The sequence below is a fragment of the Denticeps clupeoides genome, chromosome 12 (genome assembly GCF_900700375.1).
Source record: "Denticeps clupeoides chromosome 12, fDenClu1.1, whole genome shotgun sequence".
NCBI classification, from domain to species: domain Eukaryota; kingdom Metazoa; phylum Chordata; class Actinopteri; order Clupeiformes; family Denticipitidae; genus Denticeps; species Denticeps clupeoides.
In genome coordinates, this window is record NC_041718.1 from 8,679,381 (window position 1) to 8,696,252 (window position 16,872).

Genomic DNA, 16,872 nt, shown 5'->3' on the forward strand with positions numbered 1-16,872 from the left:
CATGACACACAATGCCCTCCTCCATCACAACCCTGTTTAGATTTGATTTTTAGACCACGCCACTGGGCCAAGACTGCCAGGCACTAACAGGTCATTACTGCTGTACACTGGAGTGGAAGAGACGCCGCTGTCCCCAACATTTCAGAAAGAGTCGGCAGAAATAAAAAGGGGACCAAGGAGACTCCATGAGACTAACAAAGAGGGGAAAAAAGGAAAAAGAGAGTTGATTGAGTTGAGGTTTGACAAGACGCAGATGTTAACCGAGGTAAAGTCGTAATTACGCTGAGAGGGAACAGGCTTTTATGTGGTTTTTCTAGCAGATATTACAGAATCATGCCTTGATGAGTCACTGCATCACGTCAGTGCTGATTGGACAGCAGGAGAAGCATTATTTACTGCATGTTGAGTGTCATCTTTACATGACAACACTTGAGCAATATGAGCAATTGAGCAACACACACACACATACACACCTTTTATATATATATATATATATACACACACACATACACATGTAACTTGGCTGAATTTATGTTTGTATTTGTGACAAGATAAAGGGTCTGGTTGAGGAAGGGGGGATTTTAAAACTATAATCAAACTTATTGCCTGACACAAGGTATTTACGAGAGACATGTAACATCGGCGCAGGAGCTTTTACTTCGACGTGGCGTTCTGTTATCTTTTATGAGAAAGAGGGAGGGTTCTTGCTTGCCCCCGGGAAGAAGATTCTTTTAACTTGGCTAAATGTGAGCTCTGCTGTTGCATCCTGAACTTCAACATAGCTGCTGAGAGGTAGTGGATCAAGTGAATCCTACAGACTTTGTACTGTTCAGTATGACTCTGCATGACTTTGCTCATGTGCGGAGCATCTGTGTCAATGCAAGCAGGAGAACAATAAATAAAACACAACAAGACACAATCACACTTCTTGCACAATGTCTGAAATGGCAAATTTGCACCCCGCAACATGCAACCCCACCCATCACACCCTGTCCTGGGGTCTCTGCTATCACCACTAAATGGGAGCATTTTACCCTGGGTGACAATGGCTCGCATTTAACCTCCGCAATGGTAACAGTGTGTTCTTAAGAGACTCTCCCTCCTGTCACCCAGTCACTGATGTGCACAATAACACACACGCACGTGCACACACTCACACAGAGTGCTATAATGGCACTGAAATAGATCATCTGGCTCTCAGTGGGAACTGGGGTTCCATGCAGCTGATTATTCCTCAGCAATGGAAAACGTGACTTCAGTAGATAACGAACATCTCTATTGGTGCCACATAAAATATCTCCATTATCAATGATATTTAACTAGATGAGAAAAAAAACACGACTAAGACTATGCAAAACCATTAATAAAAAATGATAACAGGTATTGATAAAATATTAACCTCAACACGGTCAGGCTGAGGCTGGTCCTAATGATTTTTGTGTCCTGAAAAATATTGCTTTTTTCTATAAATGTGTATCATTTCTTTTCCTCTGTACAATTAAGATTTTATGCAATGGTGCTAACCCTTTATTGATCCATATCCCACTGTGACCTCTACATAACCAGCATGAAACTTAAAAAAATAAATGTGCTTAATTTTTTGGTCTTTTTGTAACAAAAAAAAAAAAGGAATTCTTAGACATTGTCTGACACACTCCACTCTGTGGAAAAGCTCTAGCGATGCTCATGAGCCTTTCGTGAGTTTAGACTCACACAGGACACACAGTCCCAGCTTATCTGTTTTAAATACTGAGGCATTGATTCCATATATGGTTATGTCTGATCCGTTACCTGTTGCCCTCTCCCCACCAGCGATTTATACATTTATAGCTGCCTCCTGTAGTGGCCCAGGTAAAAAATCACCATTACATACAGAAAAACTGATATTATCTGCCCACTATAACATTAATCTCAAGCCAAAAACGGCAGAAAAAGTCAAAAGGCCAAAAACAGATCTTGTAAGCAACGTACCCAGCATCTATTTAAGTGACAACGAGTGACTAATTATCCCCCCTTTCTTTTTTACATTTGTCTTCTTCACTGATGCTGCATGCTGTTATTAGCCAGCAAAGCAAAGCTGATATTAAAGCAACTGACAGCGAAATCACATCTAATCACTGCGGCGGCACTCTCTGTGATTCTTACGGACGTTTCAAATCCACCAGCTGAGGCTATGGGCTAAGGTGAAAAAGAAAGGGATAACAAAATGACATATGCGTGCAAACAATCCGCCCCACCCCCTATTGGAAGTCATGTGTTGAGCCCAAGTCAGAGTATACAAAAACGGAGGCACTTCTGGGCTGTTTATGCGGCCGTTCCAACATCAGAAACGCTATCTGATGAACTGACTGCTCTTGTATATGCAATACCATGACCGATTGAGTGAATGGGCCTAAAAAGCTTTGCTAGACATCTCTCAGATTCACTTCATCTCCGTGAGAAGCATTAAAAACAAGGCGACTGCAATAACTTGGCAACCCGGGTTCCTTAAGTAAACCTACAGCTGCATTTGTTTGCAGTCCAGTGTCAGGAAAGTATTTTAAACAGCTAGGGTTGATGGGTAAAAAAAAGTGGAACAGTTTAAAAAAAGCAACCTGTCACACACACACACACACACACACAGAGGAAAAAAAAACATTTACTAGAGTACAAAGTTACACACAGTACATACACACACACATTTTTTTCTGCTGGTGCATCAAATCCATCCTGCCACACATCTCACTGCTTTGTGCTCTGACTGCCAGTCTGCTTTGTCAGCGAACAGCTATAGAAATATTTTGGCAGGCCTGCTCTTTGTTTTCATTCCACAAAAGATGGAGGGAGAGAGGGCAGAAAAGGAGTGTGTATGTGTGTGTGTGCAGAGAGGGGGTTTATGCCACTTTTTTCTCTCTCCCTCTCTCTCCAGAACCAGAGGCTCAATCTAAACAGCGGGAGGAAGTTGTAAATCACGGTAATGCACTCGCCCTTAATTCGGACCAGCAGGGACAGGAGCAGACAGAGGAAAATGGAGAGAGAGTGAGGCAGAAAGCAAGAATTTACCTTTACTGCACACTGACCCTTTAATCAGAGAAAACAAACCAATGAGAGAAGAGCCCTTGAGCTCAGCCAATCATAGCAGAACCTTCAAATCGGTGGTGCTGGGCAATGGAAATGTGTTACAGTAATCTAATAATATTTCTGCTAATAAGGTAAAGTGACGCATTGCATTTCATATCAACACTGCAGTTCACTGCTTACATAGCAAATGTTCCATTCACATTACATTTCTCTAAAATTAAATATTAATTATGCAAAAATGTTTTAATGCATGTATGTGTGCACCACCAAATTCAACTGACAACGCAATGTATCATGCCACTGAAAGTCCAGGAAATAATTTGAATTCATTTTCTGAAATATGTGATTTGCTTATTATAACTTCACAGACTAACTTTTCACAGTTGTCTATAGGTTATCAGTAAGCATGAGCCAAATGAATATTTTTAACTCTGCAATCACGCCATTTAATATGGGAATGGTGCCATTTATATGAACAACAGCTCTGGCTTTTTTCTTAATTATAACACTGAAAAAAGAAGTAGGTGTCACATCCTTATACATTTTTCTGACTACAGACATTTCAAGTTCATTTTTTTAGAAGAGCAATGAGTTAACTGGTCCCATCGCAGTTTACTGAAAGTACCTTGTAAATAGCAAGCAGTTGTTTGTACTGAATTAATCTGTAGTCGTTTGTATGGAATTAGTGCCTTTGAGTTACTACAGTAACAGTGATCCCAGGAGAGTAGTACAGATATAGCAGATGAGCGAGTCGCTCTTCTCCTCCCTCCATCGCTTACTGTGAATTAAACTGGTCAAACAAAACCAAAATTTAGGCAACATAAGACATTTCTAGGGTAAACATGAATGACTAACTAAAGCAAATCTGGCCTTAGAGATCGAAACGCAATCACTGACGGACCTGGAATGCTTCTCTTTATCCTCTGCATCTCAGTACAGGTGTGGCAGAGATGTGGTGTAGTGGATTTTGTTTACTGATAAATGAACAGGAAAGTTGCTGGCTATGTGGCAGACATGGCAACCAGAGCCTAGAAGCATTTCTACTTTATGGAGCAGTTATGGGTTATATAGCAAAATAATAATTTTACAGATTGACAGTCAGTTATTATTATTATTACAGTTGTTAAATGGCTGGAATCCTACCTTAGCACTAATAAAGAAGTGTTTCAAATATTGTGTACTTCCTCCCATGTACCATCCAGATGCACAGTCATTTAAAAATTGATGTCATGGTAACACCAATTCACACAATGTCACATGAATGCACCAGTAGGTTCAGCACATGCCGCTCAAGCCAGACTGCACATTTTAGCCCCAAATTTTATCTAGCTTACTTGTTGCAGACAAGCTACAGCCAATGGCACTGTAGGACATAGGAGGACGGAAAGGGGCAAGGGCATCCAGTTCTCTCAGTAGAAGGAATAAATCATACTGCTTGCATGTGCCAGTGCATTTCTTTTTTTTATTGGTTTATTATTCAGAACTGATCTTTTTTTTTGTCTCCTGTTCTGAAGACAAGTCAGGAGTGAAACATCATGCAATGAGACCTTTAAAAGCCATGTGGTCTGAAACCAGACCTAATCAGTTACAGTGAAATATAAAGCTATATGAGCAACTTTGCACAGCCCTCAAAGTGGTTGTTACACAAGCGTTCTTATGAGTTCTGATGGATGTAGATATGTGCGATTTGAGATGTGATGAGATGACACGCGGTGACCCCCATAAATGCTCGTCCAAACACACCGCAGCAAACATACTGTCCAGGGCTAAGTACAGCAATGCTGGAATGATGGATGAAAAAATAAAAGTGTTGCGAGTATATAGACAGACTGAGAGAGATGGCGAGAGAGAGAAAAGCAGCATTAAGTACTACATGGAGAAAGAAAAATCATTCCAATTTGTAAGATGAATGTGGAGAAGGGAGCCAAAGTTTACATTAGCCAATGCCAGGGGCTACAGTCACAACCAGCCAACAACTCTCCCTCTGTCTGCCTCACTCCCGCTCAAAAATGTAAATGTGCTTCTCTTCATCATCAGCCTTTTACACGGACCCTCCAAGTGGAGCCTCGGCCGATCCATAACACATTGCTTTGAAGCTGCGGCGGAGGTACGGCCAAGTTGTCTCCTAGGCTCCACTGCCAGTTTTTTTTTTCCCCTCCTCCTTTCGCTCTCTTTTTCTTTTCTAGCACCGTGCCCTGCTTTTTCAATCACGAGCCCCACTTGGCAGAGCAGAGCTGCAACGGCGGGCCGGCAATCAATAAAAGCTTGTTACACTAATTGCAAGATTATAATCTCCGATCCCACTTCTGCTGAATTTCCAAACAGTGGCTCTATTAGACAATTATTCCAGCTATTCACTGCACGCTTCCTTCGTTTCTAATACAACCTTTAATAACGCAGTGAATGGATGAATGAATGAATGTGCAGCACAAAAAAAATCTGAAGAACTGAGTGACGAAACTAATTTGTGGGACCATATTGCCACCATGGTTTGTAGCAATGAAGATCGATAGAAAGTGATTGTGAGTGAACACCTTTTACCCATAAAGAAACACTTCTATCTTGACAGAGGTGTCACTGATGAGTATGAAAATGATATAAAATGACTGGACCAGAACAGACCAAGTAAGGGAATATCATCCCTTCAGAAGGGTAACAGACACTGGAGGATATGAGACAAAGGGCATTGAAGCTGTACACTTTACTACGAACAAATCAATACACTTTAGTAGTATTTACTATTTTGTGAGACTATACATTTTTGATTCACAATATTAAGTAGGATCCCAAAAATTCATATAGCCTATATTAACTATTTCAAAAGTTCTTTAGGGGCAGTGGTGGCCTAGCAGTTAAGGAAACTGCCCCGAAGTTTTCCAGTTCCAATCCCGATCCGCCAAGGTGCCACTGAGCAAAGTCCCGACACACTGCTCCCCTGCCTGTCATGGCTGCCCACTGCTCACCAAGGGTGATGGTTAAAAGCAGAGGACACATTTCGTTGTGTCACAGTGTGCTGTGCTGCAGTGTTTCACAATCACTTCACAAATAGTAGTTTATCATAATTTTTATTTGATTGGCAGTATTGTAATATTGTAGATTCAGATTCTTTCCCATACACAGCCCTATTCCTTACTAACAGAGTTAATGCAGGATCTTACTAATTTGTCACCCATCAACAGACAGACAGACAGATGGATAGACTGCACACCACTCACTCAAGACGTCTTTCCATAGAAAACGCATCTATTGACTCTCGATACTTTACAGGCTTTTCAAGTTTCAGATGCACATGTCAAGTGGAAATGGGACCTTCAGTATTACATCCAGAATCCTCGTCGAGGTCTCTTCCTCTCTCTCTCTTTCACGCTCACTCTCCCTCTGTCCTCCATCGCTCACTCACATAGCTTTAAGAGGAGTGTATCTAATGGTGGTCTCTCTTGTTTGGCTGATATCGATTGTTGCTGTGGACACAAGGTCAGCCCTCCGTGAGCCAGACTCTTTTGTCTGCGGTTGCCAGGGCGATGCCGGGTGACCCCTAACACACAGAGTGCTCAATTGAGGCCAAGCGGAGACTGACCTCGTCTCTCCACTCAGACAAGTTCAAAGGTCACTACAGGCTGTCCGAGGCCTGACAGAAGGCCCATGGGAGCCATAGACTCATGAACTGCGACTGACAAAACAAATGCACTGTTATAACCTGAGTATACTGGAGTCGAAACACATTCAATTCAATTCAACTTGACTGTATCGGGCCCTCTGGTCTGCACACACTCAGTTCACATTCAGTTCAGTTTAATTCAATTAACATAAGACATTTAGCCATTTGGCCTCCAAATCCTGTCCCTTTAATTCAATTCGATTAAATTCAAATAAGGAATTTAGTCTCTATGACATTTATCACTTTGGTATACATTAAAAAATTCAGTTCAGTTCATCATCTATAAGCAGCTCAGTAGTTTGCACACATTCTGTTAAATGCCCACTTCATACAATTTATTCCTGTTCAATGTCTATTTTAATAGGTCCGGAAGACCTCACGTATTCTCACGTTCAAATTCAAATCAAATATTGCATAGAACTACCCATTTCAGGTTTTCTATGAACAAGCATCCACAACGAGAGGAACAATGCAGTCCAGTACAGAGCTGCTGCAGCTCATCCTACAGGCTGGGTGCCCTGTAGGCATTAATCTGTAGCACCAGCACCAGTCATTCGGCTGCACTAGGGGGATTGTTTCTACAGATTGCTGCAGATTGCTGGGTGAGATTAGAGGTTATTATAACAGAACCGGTTAGATTTTCCCGATGTGTTCAAAGTAACGGTTGAATTTTTTTATGGTGCTTTGCACTTCAGAGAGGCTGACCTAAATGCATGTCAATGTGCTGAGGGTGAGAGCAAAAAAAAATGTTTAAATTTGGGGTAATGGAGCAGCTGACAGCCGAAAATGAGTTGGGAGTTGGAGGAAGATGATGAATTCCACAGTTTCTCAAAGAGCTGATTGCTTTTAAACCTGAAAACAAGGTTTATGGTGTGTGGGCCTGTGTCTGTATATATTTATTGAACAATTACAGCTAAAACACACATATAAACACAGTGTCAAATACAAAAGGATGCAATAAATCTACCGAATTGTCAAACTGTTGTGTGCTACTCAAATAGCTATGAAGACGCTGCCTACAATGTGTGCAATAGTTCCTCTCCTGATTTGTGTAACAGCGGAAGCTTGCAACAAATTCACCAAATCCCCAAACACAAACACAACCATATGTCGTACCATGTGTTCCTACTCAGATGTGTTACTGAGTGTGTGCCGCCCTGCTGATGTCCACCTTCACACCACCTCTTCCCTGTGGTAGATGTGCGGAGACCGCAACATACATACTGCAGCTACTATGGCGAGTTAATACTGGCCAGAAGTCAGACTCACCTGATTTGGAGACAGAAACTCTTGGTTGTTCTCATTCATGTACATGTTGTCACCATCAAACTGCGAAAGGAAAAAGAAAAACAAAAACATAGAAGACCCAATTCAGCAACAAGTAGCAAAAAATGAAGAAATTCTGAATTCTGTAGGCGACAGTTGGACCGGAACCCTCCCCCTGCCAAAAAAAAAAAAAAAAAAAAAAAGAAATGAAGAAAGTCGGAGCCTTTGAAGAGGCAAATTGGTAAATGAGAAATGGAAGGGGGAGCGCGCGGGTGAATGAAGCGCTGGAGGACAGTAAATGAGACTATAGGAAATGCTTTGGAACCCAGCGGCCCAATTACAGCGCCAGTCACATTCTCTAAAGCAGAAGAGGCTCCATCACCCCAGTGGATGTCTGTAATTACAGTTCGTTAGCTGAGGGGTAATTAGGCTAGTCAGGGGTCTCTGTGTGTGTGTGCGCGCACTAGCCTGTGAGTGTGTGTGTGTGGGTGGGTGGGTGCGCGCTACAGGGTGACACATGTGTATCATGTAGGGTGATGGTGGGTTACGGATAAACGGAAGTGTTAATTACCCCAGTGGAACCCGAGTGCTATTGCTCTCCCTGTTTCACTCTCCAACACACACACACACACACACAAGCATGTGCACACACAATGCTGCTAAGAGGGCATAACGGCCTTTAGCCGTCTCACACTCTCCCACTGAGACCGTCGGCACACTAGGGCAACCCCCTCCACCATATGTGTGTGTGTGTGTGTGTGTGTGTGTGTGACGCACTGCTGGTGTGATTAACACTTGTTCTTTAGCCAGGCCTCTCTGCCTGGGATGGCTGGGAGCACAGACTACACACTACAGGCTACGTTTGTGTGTGTGTGGGTGTGTGTGTGTACGTGTGTCTGTGGCTATGTGTATATTTCTATCTGTGTGCATTAATATTTAACTCTCTATTTGCATAAAGCCACTGCTGCTTTTAGAATTTCTCTTCATCAAGGAAACCTTCTTTTTATTCATCGTTGTTTCAAAATCAAATAATAAACACATTTTTGTTAAGAGTGAATTGAAATCATGGGTGAGGCTTCAGACACAGTTTACACTTTAACTGTTTGGCATTGAGAGGGGGGTGGGAATCACACTACATGACCTTTCACCCTCTCCCGGGGTGTTGACCCTCCAAAACAATGTACTGCCGTGAAAAGATCAGTGACAAGTGACATGGGAAATGATGTGAGACTCTTGGAAAATGACTGGCCACTCGAACAGATATTAAGCATGTCAGATATTTGGCCACAGATAATTCTGCTCAGTAACCTTGAAACATGTTGTAGGCAACAATACTTCTCATATCAACAATTTGCTTTAATCCACATAACTAAAATGTTTGCACTTTGAAATTAAGTATCCCTTCAGTTCAATGTCAGTGCTGTAAGTCAAAGGGAAACATGTCGCTGTCCAGTTATGTTTTAGTGATATTTGTATTCTTAATGATGAAGAGGTTTTGTGCACTAAACCCCTGTACTATTAAAACTTAATCTTGCTCAGTTATTGGCAGAGCACTGCTGACAGACGTGACAATGTTATATCTTACCGGTATTCAGGGTCTTATTTGGAATGGACCCATCACTCGGTGTTAATGTGTTTAAACGTGTGCTCTGGACCTGGAATGTGTGTATGCGTGCTTCTGCTCGAGTCAGTCCTCTGTCTGCCACTAGTTGGCTCCTGGTGTTTATGAGATAATTAGTCCACGAGGCGTGAGCCACTCGCACGCCAAACCTCTCTGCCGATTCCAGGATTTAAGATTCCTTCATCTGCAAATTTATCAGGGGAACCACAAACTAACCCTGCGGGAAAATAACCGAATCTGGCAACGTCAGCGGCCGTCTTTCACACAGCGCCACGCTATGTTATTAACCACTATCAACACAGTCCAGTCGTCCATTATTCAATTACCCATCTTTATGGTTATTCAGCTTCATTTGATGAGAATGATTCACACAATTTTGCATGAATATAGTATTTTATACATATAAAATGTAACTGTACTGCATCACAGATGTAAACTTTATGTGACATCATGCAATCATTCATTCAAACAATTGCACTCTATTTTGCCAATTTATTTCCCTCTTTTTTCATTCTCACTCACATTACATTTAACATTGATAAAAGATTTAGAAATGGCAATACATTTCAACTGACCTAAATTCAAATATTACAAAAAAAAAAAAAAAAAAAACACCCCTTCAACCAGCCAGTCTGGAAGAGGGGTGAGAGAAAGCTATCTATCCATCCCTTTTTTCTTCTTTCTGCCCTCTCCTCTCCTTCTCCTCCATATTCATTTTCTCTCATTCCTTATTGTTTCATCTTGATTATGTCTTTCAGATGGAGCCATTAGCTTAGCTTATACAATCACCGCACAGAAAATGGAATTCATTTCCTCGGTCACAGAGATGGATGCTTTCAGGCTTAAATCGGAAAATAGATGAGTGGCCAGACAAAGAGTAGATAAAGCAGCAACACGAGCATTTTCCTTTCTCCCGCTGAAGGTCTGCCGAACCTTGTGTTTTAATTAATTTATTTATTTGTTTGGCAAGATGATTTTTTTGTATTTAATGGTGCATTCAGAAATGCAATTAGCCTGCAATTCTCTCCAATGCTTAATTCAAATTCAAATCATGCTTTTATTTATGAGCGCATCAAAGAGCACAAAAAAAGTAAAATTAAAAAACGAGAAAGAAGAATCGAATCGAGGCAGACATGGAAAGCGCAGTGCAAAGCAAGGCGGGACAGACAAAGAAAAAAGGTAAAATAAAAAAAACCAAAACATAATAACAGAGCAAGTCTGCTCAAACACACAGATACGCCGTTGACACCGACAATTCCGGTCTGCAGAGCTAAGGAGCACATGAAAAGACGGCACTAAAAATAGATGCTGTTTGCGTAAACCTGAACCGCTGTCGGTTTGGTTGTGTGTGTGTGAGTGTTCGGAGAGAAGGGGGTTGAAGTTGTTCTTGAGAACAGCTTAAAAAAAAAGAAAGAAAGAAGAGAAGAGAAGAGAGCAAGAATGAACAAAGCCCCTCCTCGCACGGTTCATAATCAGTTCAGTTAAAAAGTACAAGCAGCCGGAAGGCGAGACAGAGGAAGAAGATGGCTCCCGTGTCCAGGGTTACGGAACATGCGAGAGCACACAAAAGCCAACGTGCATGTTTGCTCCCCAGCCGCGTATGGTTTGAATTTAGGGGCGGCCTCTACAAAATGAGAAAAGACCCGCACCCCCCACCCGACCACCATCCACTTCATGTTACGATGGGACACCGTGGTGTTGTGCAGAACTGTATCTAATGACATGCCAATCAAAAGTGCTGACAGAAAAAGGCAGCAGTCAGTTTGTGTGTGTGTGTGTGTGTGTGTGTGTGTGTGTGTGTGTGTGTGTGTGTGTGCATGCCAGAGCATTCAAGCATCTACCCATGCACCAACGGGCAAACAAATAAACTCAATTGGGTCCAGATTCAGAGAGCAGATACCGTGCCACACCTATACTACACCAGCCCGCTTTGCCTCTCTCTCTCTCTGCATGAAATATGGTCTCCATTACTGTACTGTTGTAGTCCACGCTAAACATAAGGCCCGAGCCTCACTTAATTCAGCGCTGAAGAGCGGCATAATTGTTTCTTTATCGACTGAGAGGCTAAGAAATGAGCTGGAACCGTTGAAACGTGGCCACGATTAACATGCAAATATATCCAAACGCCGCAATGAGACATCTTCACAAATTACGACGGCTCGCAAAGGCCTGCCTGGCACTCTGTGTGTGTGTGTGTGTGTGTGTGTGTGTGTGTAGGAAAGGGGGGTGTGCACTGGGACCAGGCAATAGTTGGAGAAAATATCTATCTTGAGATTTCTCCTGATAGGCTTAATTACTCCCCCTCAACAATGTGATATCACATTCAAATGCGCCGTCTCTCTCGTTCCCATTTCATTTCCACTGACAGTGTTTTAAAGGAGACAGAATGCCAACATGTGTGTGTGTGTGTGTGTGTGTGTGTGTGTGTGAGAGAGAGAGAGAGCGAGAGATGGAAACAGGTTTGAGGTGCTTTATGTTGAAAAGTGAATGCAGTGCAGGCCGCCTGACAGCTCCTACAGTACATGACAGTGTCGAGATGAATGGCATGGCAGCGGCTCTCTGAATGGCTTTTAATATTCCGACTGACGTGCCGGCCCGCTCTGAATGAGGGATGCAGCATGAATATGCAGACGCGCCTGACCTGCGACCTTCGCTCTCCATAGATACACAATTAAGAGACGGCGGCATAGCCACAGCGCTTCTGTTTACCTTCGGGAAACTAAAAACCAAAAATCAACGTGCACTCTGAGCATGGTGCCAGACACTGAAATGGAAGATAATGTAAAAAGAGGAGGACGTAAACAAGAGTAAACATACGGGTATAATAAAAATTTTTAAAAAGGCAAGGCAAGGCAAAAAAATGAAGTGGCTAAGCCAAGCAATCTCTTTCTCTTTCTTTTAGCATCAAGATCTTCAATCCAGCCTCCTTCTCGTCAGGGCTGGGATAGAGTGCTCTCCTGATATAAAGGCCACTAAACCATGTGTGTATCTGCCATTAAATCTATTACTATAGCCCGCATTATATCATGCCCACAACAATGGCTGTCATTCAGGGACTGTCCCAGAGGCGCCAACAAAGAGGTCTTCTTTTAAAGGGTTGGGGGGAGTAGTCAAGCAATTTCATAAACACAGAAATGGTATTTTGGGGGGAGGGTGGGATGGGGGGCTGCTGCACTTATGAAAGAACAGACCTCTATTTTTCAACAGGAGGAGAGAATTCGACAGAGAGAAAGGGGGGAGGGGCATCAGTCTCCTTTTTTTGCATCCATCTCGCAGTCAATCCACATCTGTAGCAGTGGGGACCGCTGGACGCTTTTGCAGAGCCGCCCGATATTTCTTTAATGGTTATGCAGCTCTGTGCGGCATAACTACTTCATTAAGGTGAAGTGTTACATCTGGCCGTTCCCAGGGGAGTAGTCATGGAGACGAAGGGAATTCGATACTAATACTTCATATGCAATCTCACATAACTGACAAACCATGAGGAATCATTGCAATTACTATAATGTGTGCTTTTCAATAGAATATTGAGGATATAGTTAGTATCCTACAACCTTTCAATAAAACATTCATGATCCCTATTTTCAAAAGATAATATAGGTTGCACTGCTTGTTAGTTATGTGCGTTTTGGAAAGAGAAACTAAAATGCATCAAGACATCAAAAATATGTTAAAACTGCTAAAACTGTCTGATAAGTATTTCACTGCCTGGATAATTTGACATAAAACAATTATTGAGCTCCTGCCCATCAAATTCAAAAAGGCACAATCTGGCAACACAAGGCGCTATCTCCTCCCTTCCTCCTGCGTTCCCCTTTTCTTTGCTTTTCCCTGTTGCAGTCATCTCAGGACCAAGCCCACAAGGAACATTATTGGTGCTTTCATTCAAGAATTGTAACCTTATATAGCTTAATGAAAAAAATACAAAAACACATTTCTGAAATAAGGTATATACCATCTGTCTTGTTTTGTTATATAGAGCATATCATGAAATTATATTACCAATTTAATTTTTAAGAGCATAGCATTATGGTATAACCGGATTGTGTCAGGTCACTTTTGGACTAACTTATGTACCAACGCCTCATAATGTCACAATGGGAACACAGTTAGACATTAAAAGTCTACAAATCAAAGATACTTCAGAGAATTCAGCTACTGCAGAGAAAAATGATTTAAAAAAAAAAATGCTACTACATTCTTTCATCCACTCTCTCTCCCTCTGTCACTCTCTCTCTCTCTCTCTTTCTGCTGCTTTCCCCTGGCAGACAGGCAGCATTTTTCTATTACCAATCTAATTGCACATTCCGCAGTGACAAGGCCTCATTATGCCTTAATTACACACATGTTATTTTGTACAAACATCTCCATTTGGGTTCCTTTGCGCTGTAATTGTTCTACGGGGACGGCCGTTTGAGATTTCGCAGATTGCCGTGAACTGAAGAGGCAGGCTGGAAGTAGGTCATGGCGCGCGATAAACAAGCAACGCGTTTTTCTAAAATAATATACCCGTGCGCGCGGAGTAATGGCACTGCGCGCAACCGCTGTGAAGCTCATGTAATATTTACAGTGCACTAATAGATAGATGGCAGGTTTTTCTGAGCTCCTTCCAAAGCAAGCGTGGAAGAGAGGGAGATTTTTTTTTTTTTTTAACAATACAATTTGAATTTCAGAGAAAACTCACAGACTGCAATGTGTGTGTGTGTGTGTGTGTGTGCGTGTATGCCCGATGGGGGAATCTATGCATACAGTCCTTGAACAATTCTTTTGTTGTGTGTTAGTGTGCAGATGTCAAATGTTGCATATGTGTGTCAATTTGCAGTGTGTAAGAATATGCATGAGCTACAGTAAAAGCGTATAGAGGGTAAAGAGGAATATAAGAGGGGTGGCGCATATTTGTTGTATCAGGGTACAGCACGCATTATTTTCTCCGGCTTGGCTGTGAACTTGCTGCTGTCGATTGGGCGGGGGGTGGGGTCGGAGCAAATGGGACGGGGTCCAGGCTTTGTCGACCGCTGGGCGGGACATTGCAGCCGGAACAGCGGCTCACCACCCACCATGCTCCAGCCATCCTCCAGGACCACCAGGGTCAATGTTTGGTTTGGCACCAACACACACTCACTGTCTCGGCAAATTAACTAACTACAGAAGCCTAGAAGCCCCACTGGGCATAAATAACAACTGTGGATGTTATCTTGTTCCATTAGATTATCTTAATGTCAGCTGTGCTTCCCGTAGCAACTGGTTCACTACCATACTACCATATGCATAGATAGATAGATAGATAGATAGATAGATAGATGCTGAGGGAATCTATCTGTCTATCTAATTTGCATGAATGTGGCAACATGCAGTAACCTACTAAGTACAGTACCCACTACTAAAACCAAACAAGCAAACAATTAAATGTAGGAGCTTGAAATAAGGTGGCAGTACATGATGGGAGATACAGTATTTTTGTCTGAAAATACACCCTGCTCCCATTAATTACATGGGCCATTCCTGTGTGTGAAACTGCTGCACTCCAGATGAATAATATCCCCAGCAGATCTGGCTTTAATAGGGCCTCACTTAGATATTCAGCAGAGACTAGTGCTTATGAAATATTAATATCATACAAAAATATGGCAACTCAAACTCACTCCATCTCTCACACTCTACATAATTGACTATGCAAGCTTCCAAATCAACCAAGGGAAAAGAACGAGAAGAAAAACCGAGGGTGGTGGGAAAAAAAAAGAAATCAAGCCTTTTTCTTGAAACCTGAAAAGGCATAAAAGTATAACCTGTCATTTTCTCCTCGCTGGAAGACACAGTGTCACTGCCGCATGAGCATCCATACACAAATGAAAGTGCCACAAAAAAGAGAGGGGGGTGGCGAAAGAGGGAGGAGGTCTTATATTTGCCATACAAACAGTGGACCAGTGTTACACCCTTTCTCCTCTGTAGTCTAGAATGAGACAATGACTTATATGCACCATAATTGGGCGTGTGCACGCTGTAATACTCCGTGGTACTCTTCTCATAGAAACAAACACAGTAATTGTGCATGTGTATAAGAGAGAGCTTCTCTGAGGCTCACTGAAGACACGCCATCAAAATACAGCCTGTGGCAGCTGGAGGCTGGGCCAATGCGTCCATTAGATAAGCGGAGCTGACCAGAACTGAACTTGCCAGTCTCATGTTCCACCGCCATCATAAAAAGCCCCCAGATTCTGATGCAGGAACCTCTAAAGCTATGCCATGACCCAAGTTTGTCCAAACTGCAGGGGGAAAAAAGAGAGAAAAGACAAAATACATAACACGCAGAGATAACAGACAATGGATGCTCTTCATGCTTGTGTCCACTGTTTCCCTTACAGAGCTCTGCTCTTGTCTCTTTGGTGGCGTAAGCCCTCCTAGCGCACCATTGTTTGTGTTAAGCTGAAGGGCTGGCTGACCTTCGTCATGTAATCTCTCCACAAGTTCCCCAGACAGCCGGCAGCCACTGATCGCCAGCTAGGCTAACGTGCTACGGGCTAATGCGGTTATCAGCCATTTACCCCAGGGTAATACAGCAGAAACCAAAAGTGATGCGAGTGATGTAAGGTCCTGGTTGAGTCTCCTGCAGACATCTGAAGTGTGAAGGTTTTACAGCTCTGTGGGTAATGTGGCATTTTAAAACGCATATTTCATGAACTGTAACAATGATAATGGAAGGCCTAGAGGTTGTGACCCTTCACAACCTGACGACCCCTTATTTCCTGAACACTACCATGCAAAAGTGTGCAGATGTGTGTGTGTGTGAGTGTGTGTGTGTGTGTTGGGTGGGCTCAGAACACCTTCAGAGGAAGCAGCAAGGTGAGCTGGCGGGTGCAGGGTGAGGTTATTTTGGCAAGGAGAACGGATGTAGCGCTGAAGCCACTTTTAACTGAATATGGTTCACAGAAAGATGGAGAGATAGCAGACAAAGGCCCTGCTGCCTACAGCACCTTGAGCTGAGCTCACCACAGCACCTGATGAAGGCGGTGGAAAAAAAAAAAAAAAAAAAACGACTGGTTTCCTCCCCTCTGAAGGCAAGTGGTTGTCTCTCCATTCGACACGGCAACAGTTTGGTTTCAGCTTTTAAGAGATCACAAGAAAAAAAAAAAGAGCCCGAAGGTTTATAACTCGAATCCCTTCATGTAGTACATTGAAAAAGAAAAAGAGAATTAAAAAAAAAAAAAAGCTGCAAACATCCGGAACTGAGGAAACGAGACTGTATTCTTTTTTTAGACATAAACGTCTG

General features: G+C 42.5%; 1 protein-coding gene across 5 annotated transcripts in view; it reads right to left on the bottom strand.

Annotated features, from left to right (window-relative positions):
• The window catches only part of tox2 (TOX high mobility group box family member 2), a 103,308-nt gene that overhangs the window by 36,138 nt on the left and 50,298 nt on the right, over window positions 1-16,872 (bottom strand). For 4 of the 5 annotated variants that reach the window (XM_028999442.1, XM_028999444.1, XM_028999440.1 and 1 more), the window contains exon 3: window positions 7,988-8,047. The exons of the other annotated variant lie outside the window; for it this stretch is intronic. In XM_028999442.1, the coding sequence (XP_028855275.1) occupies window positions 7,988-8,047 (60 nt within the window). The remainder of the gene's footprint in view (window positions 1-7,987; window positions 8,048-16,872) is intronic. 5 annotated transcript variants of the gene reach the window in all.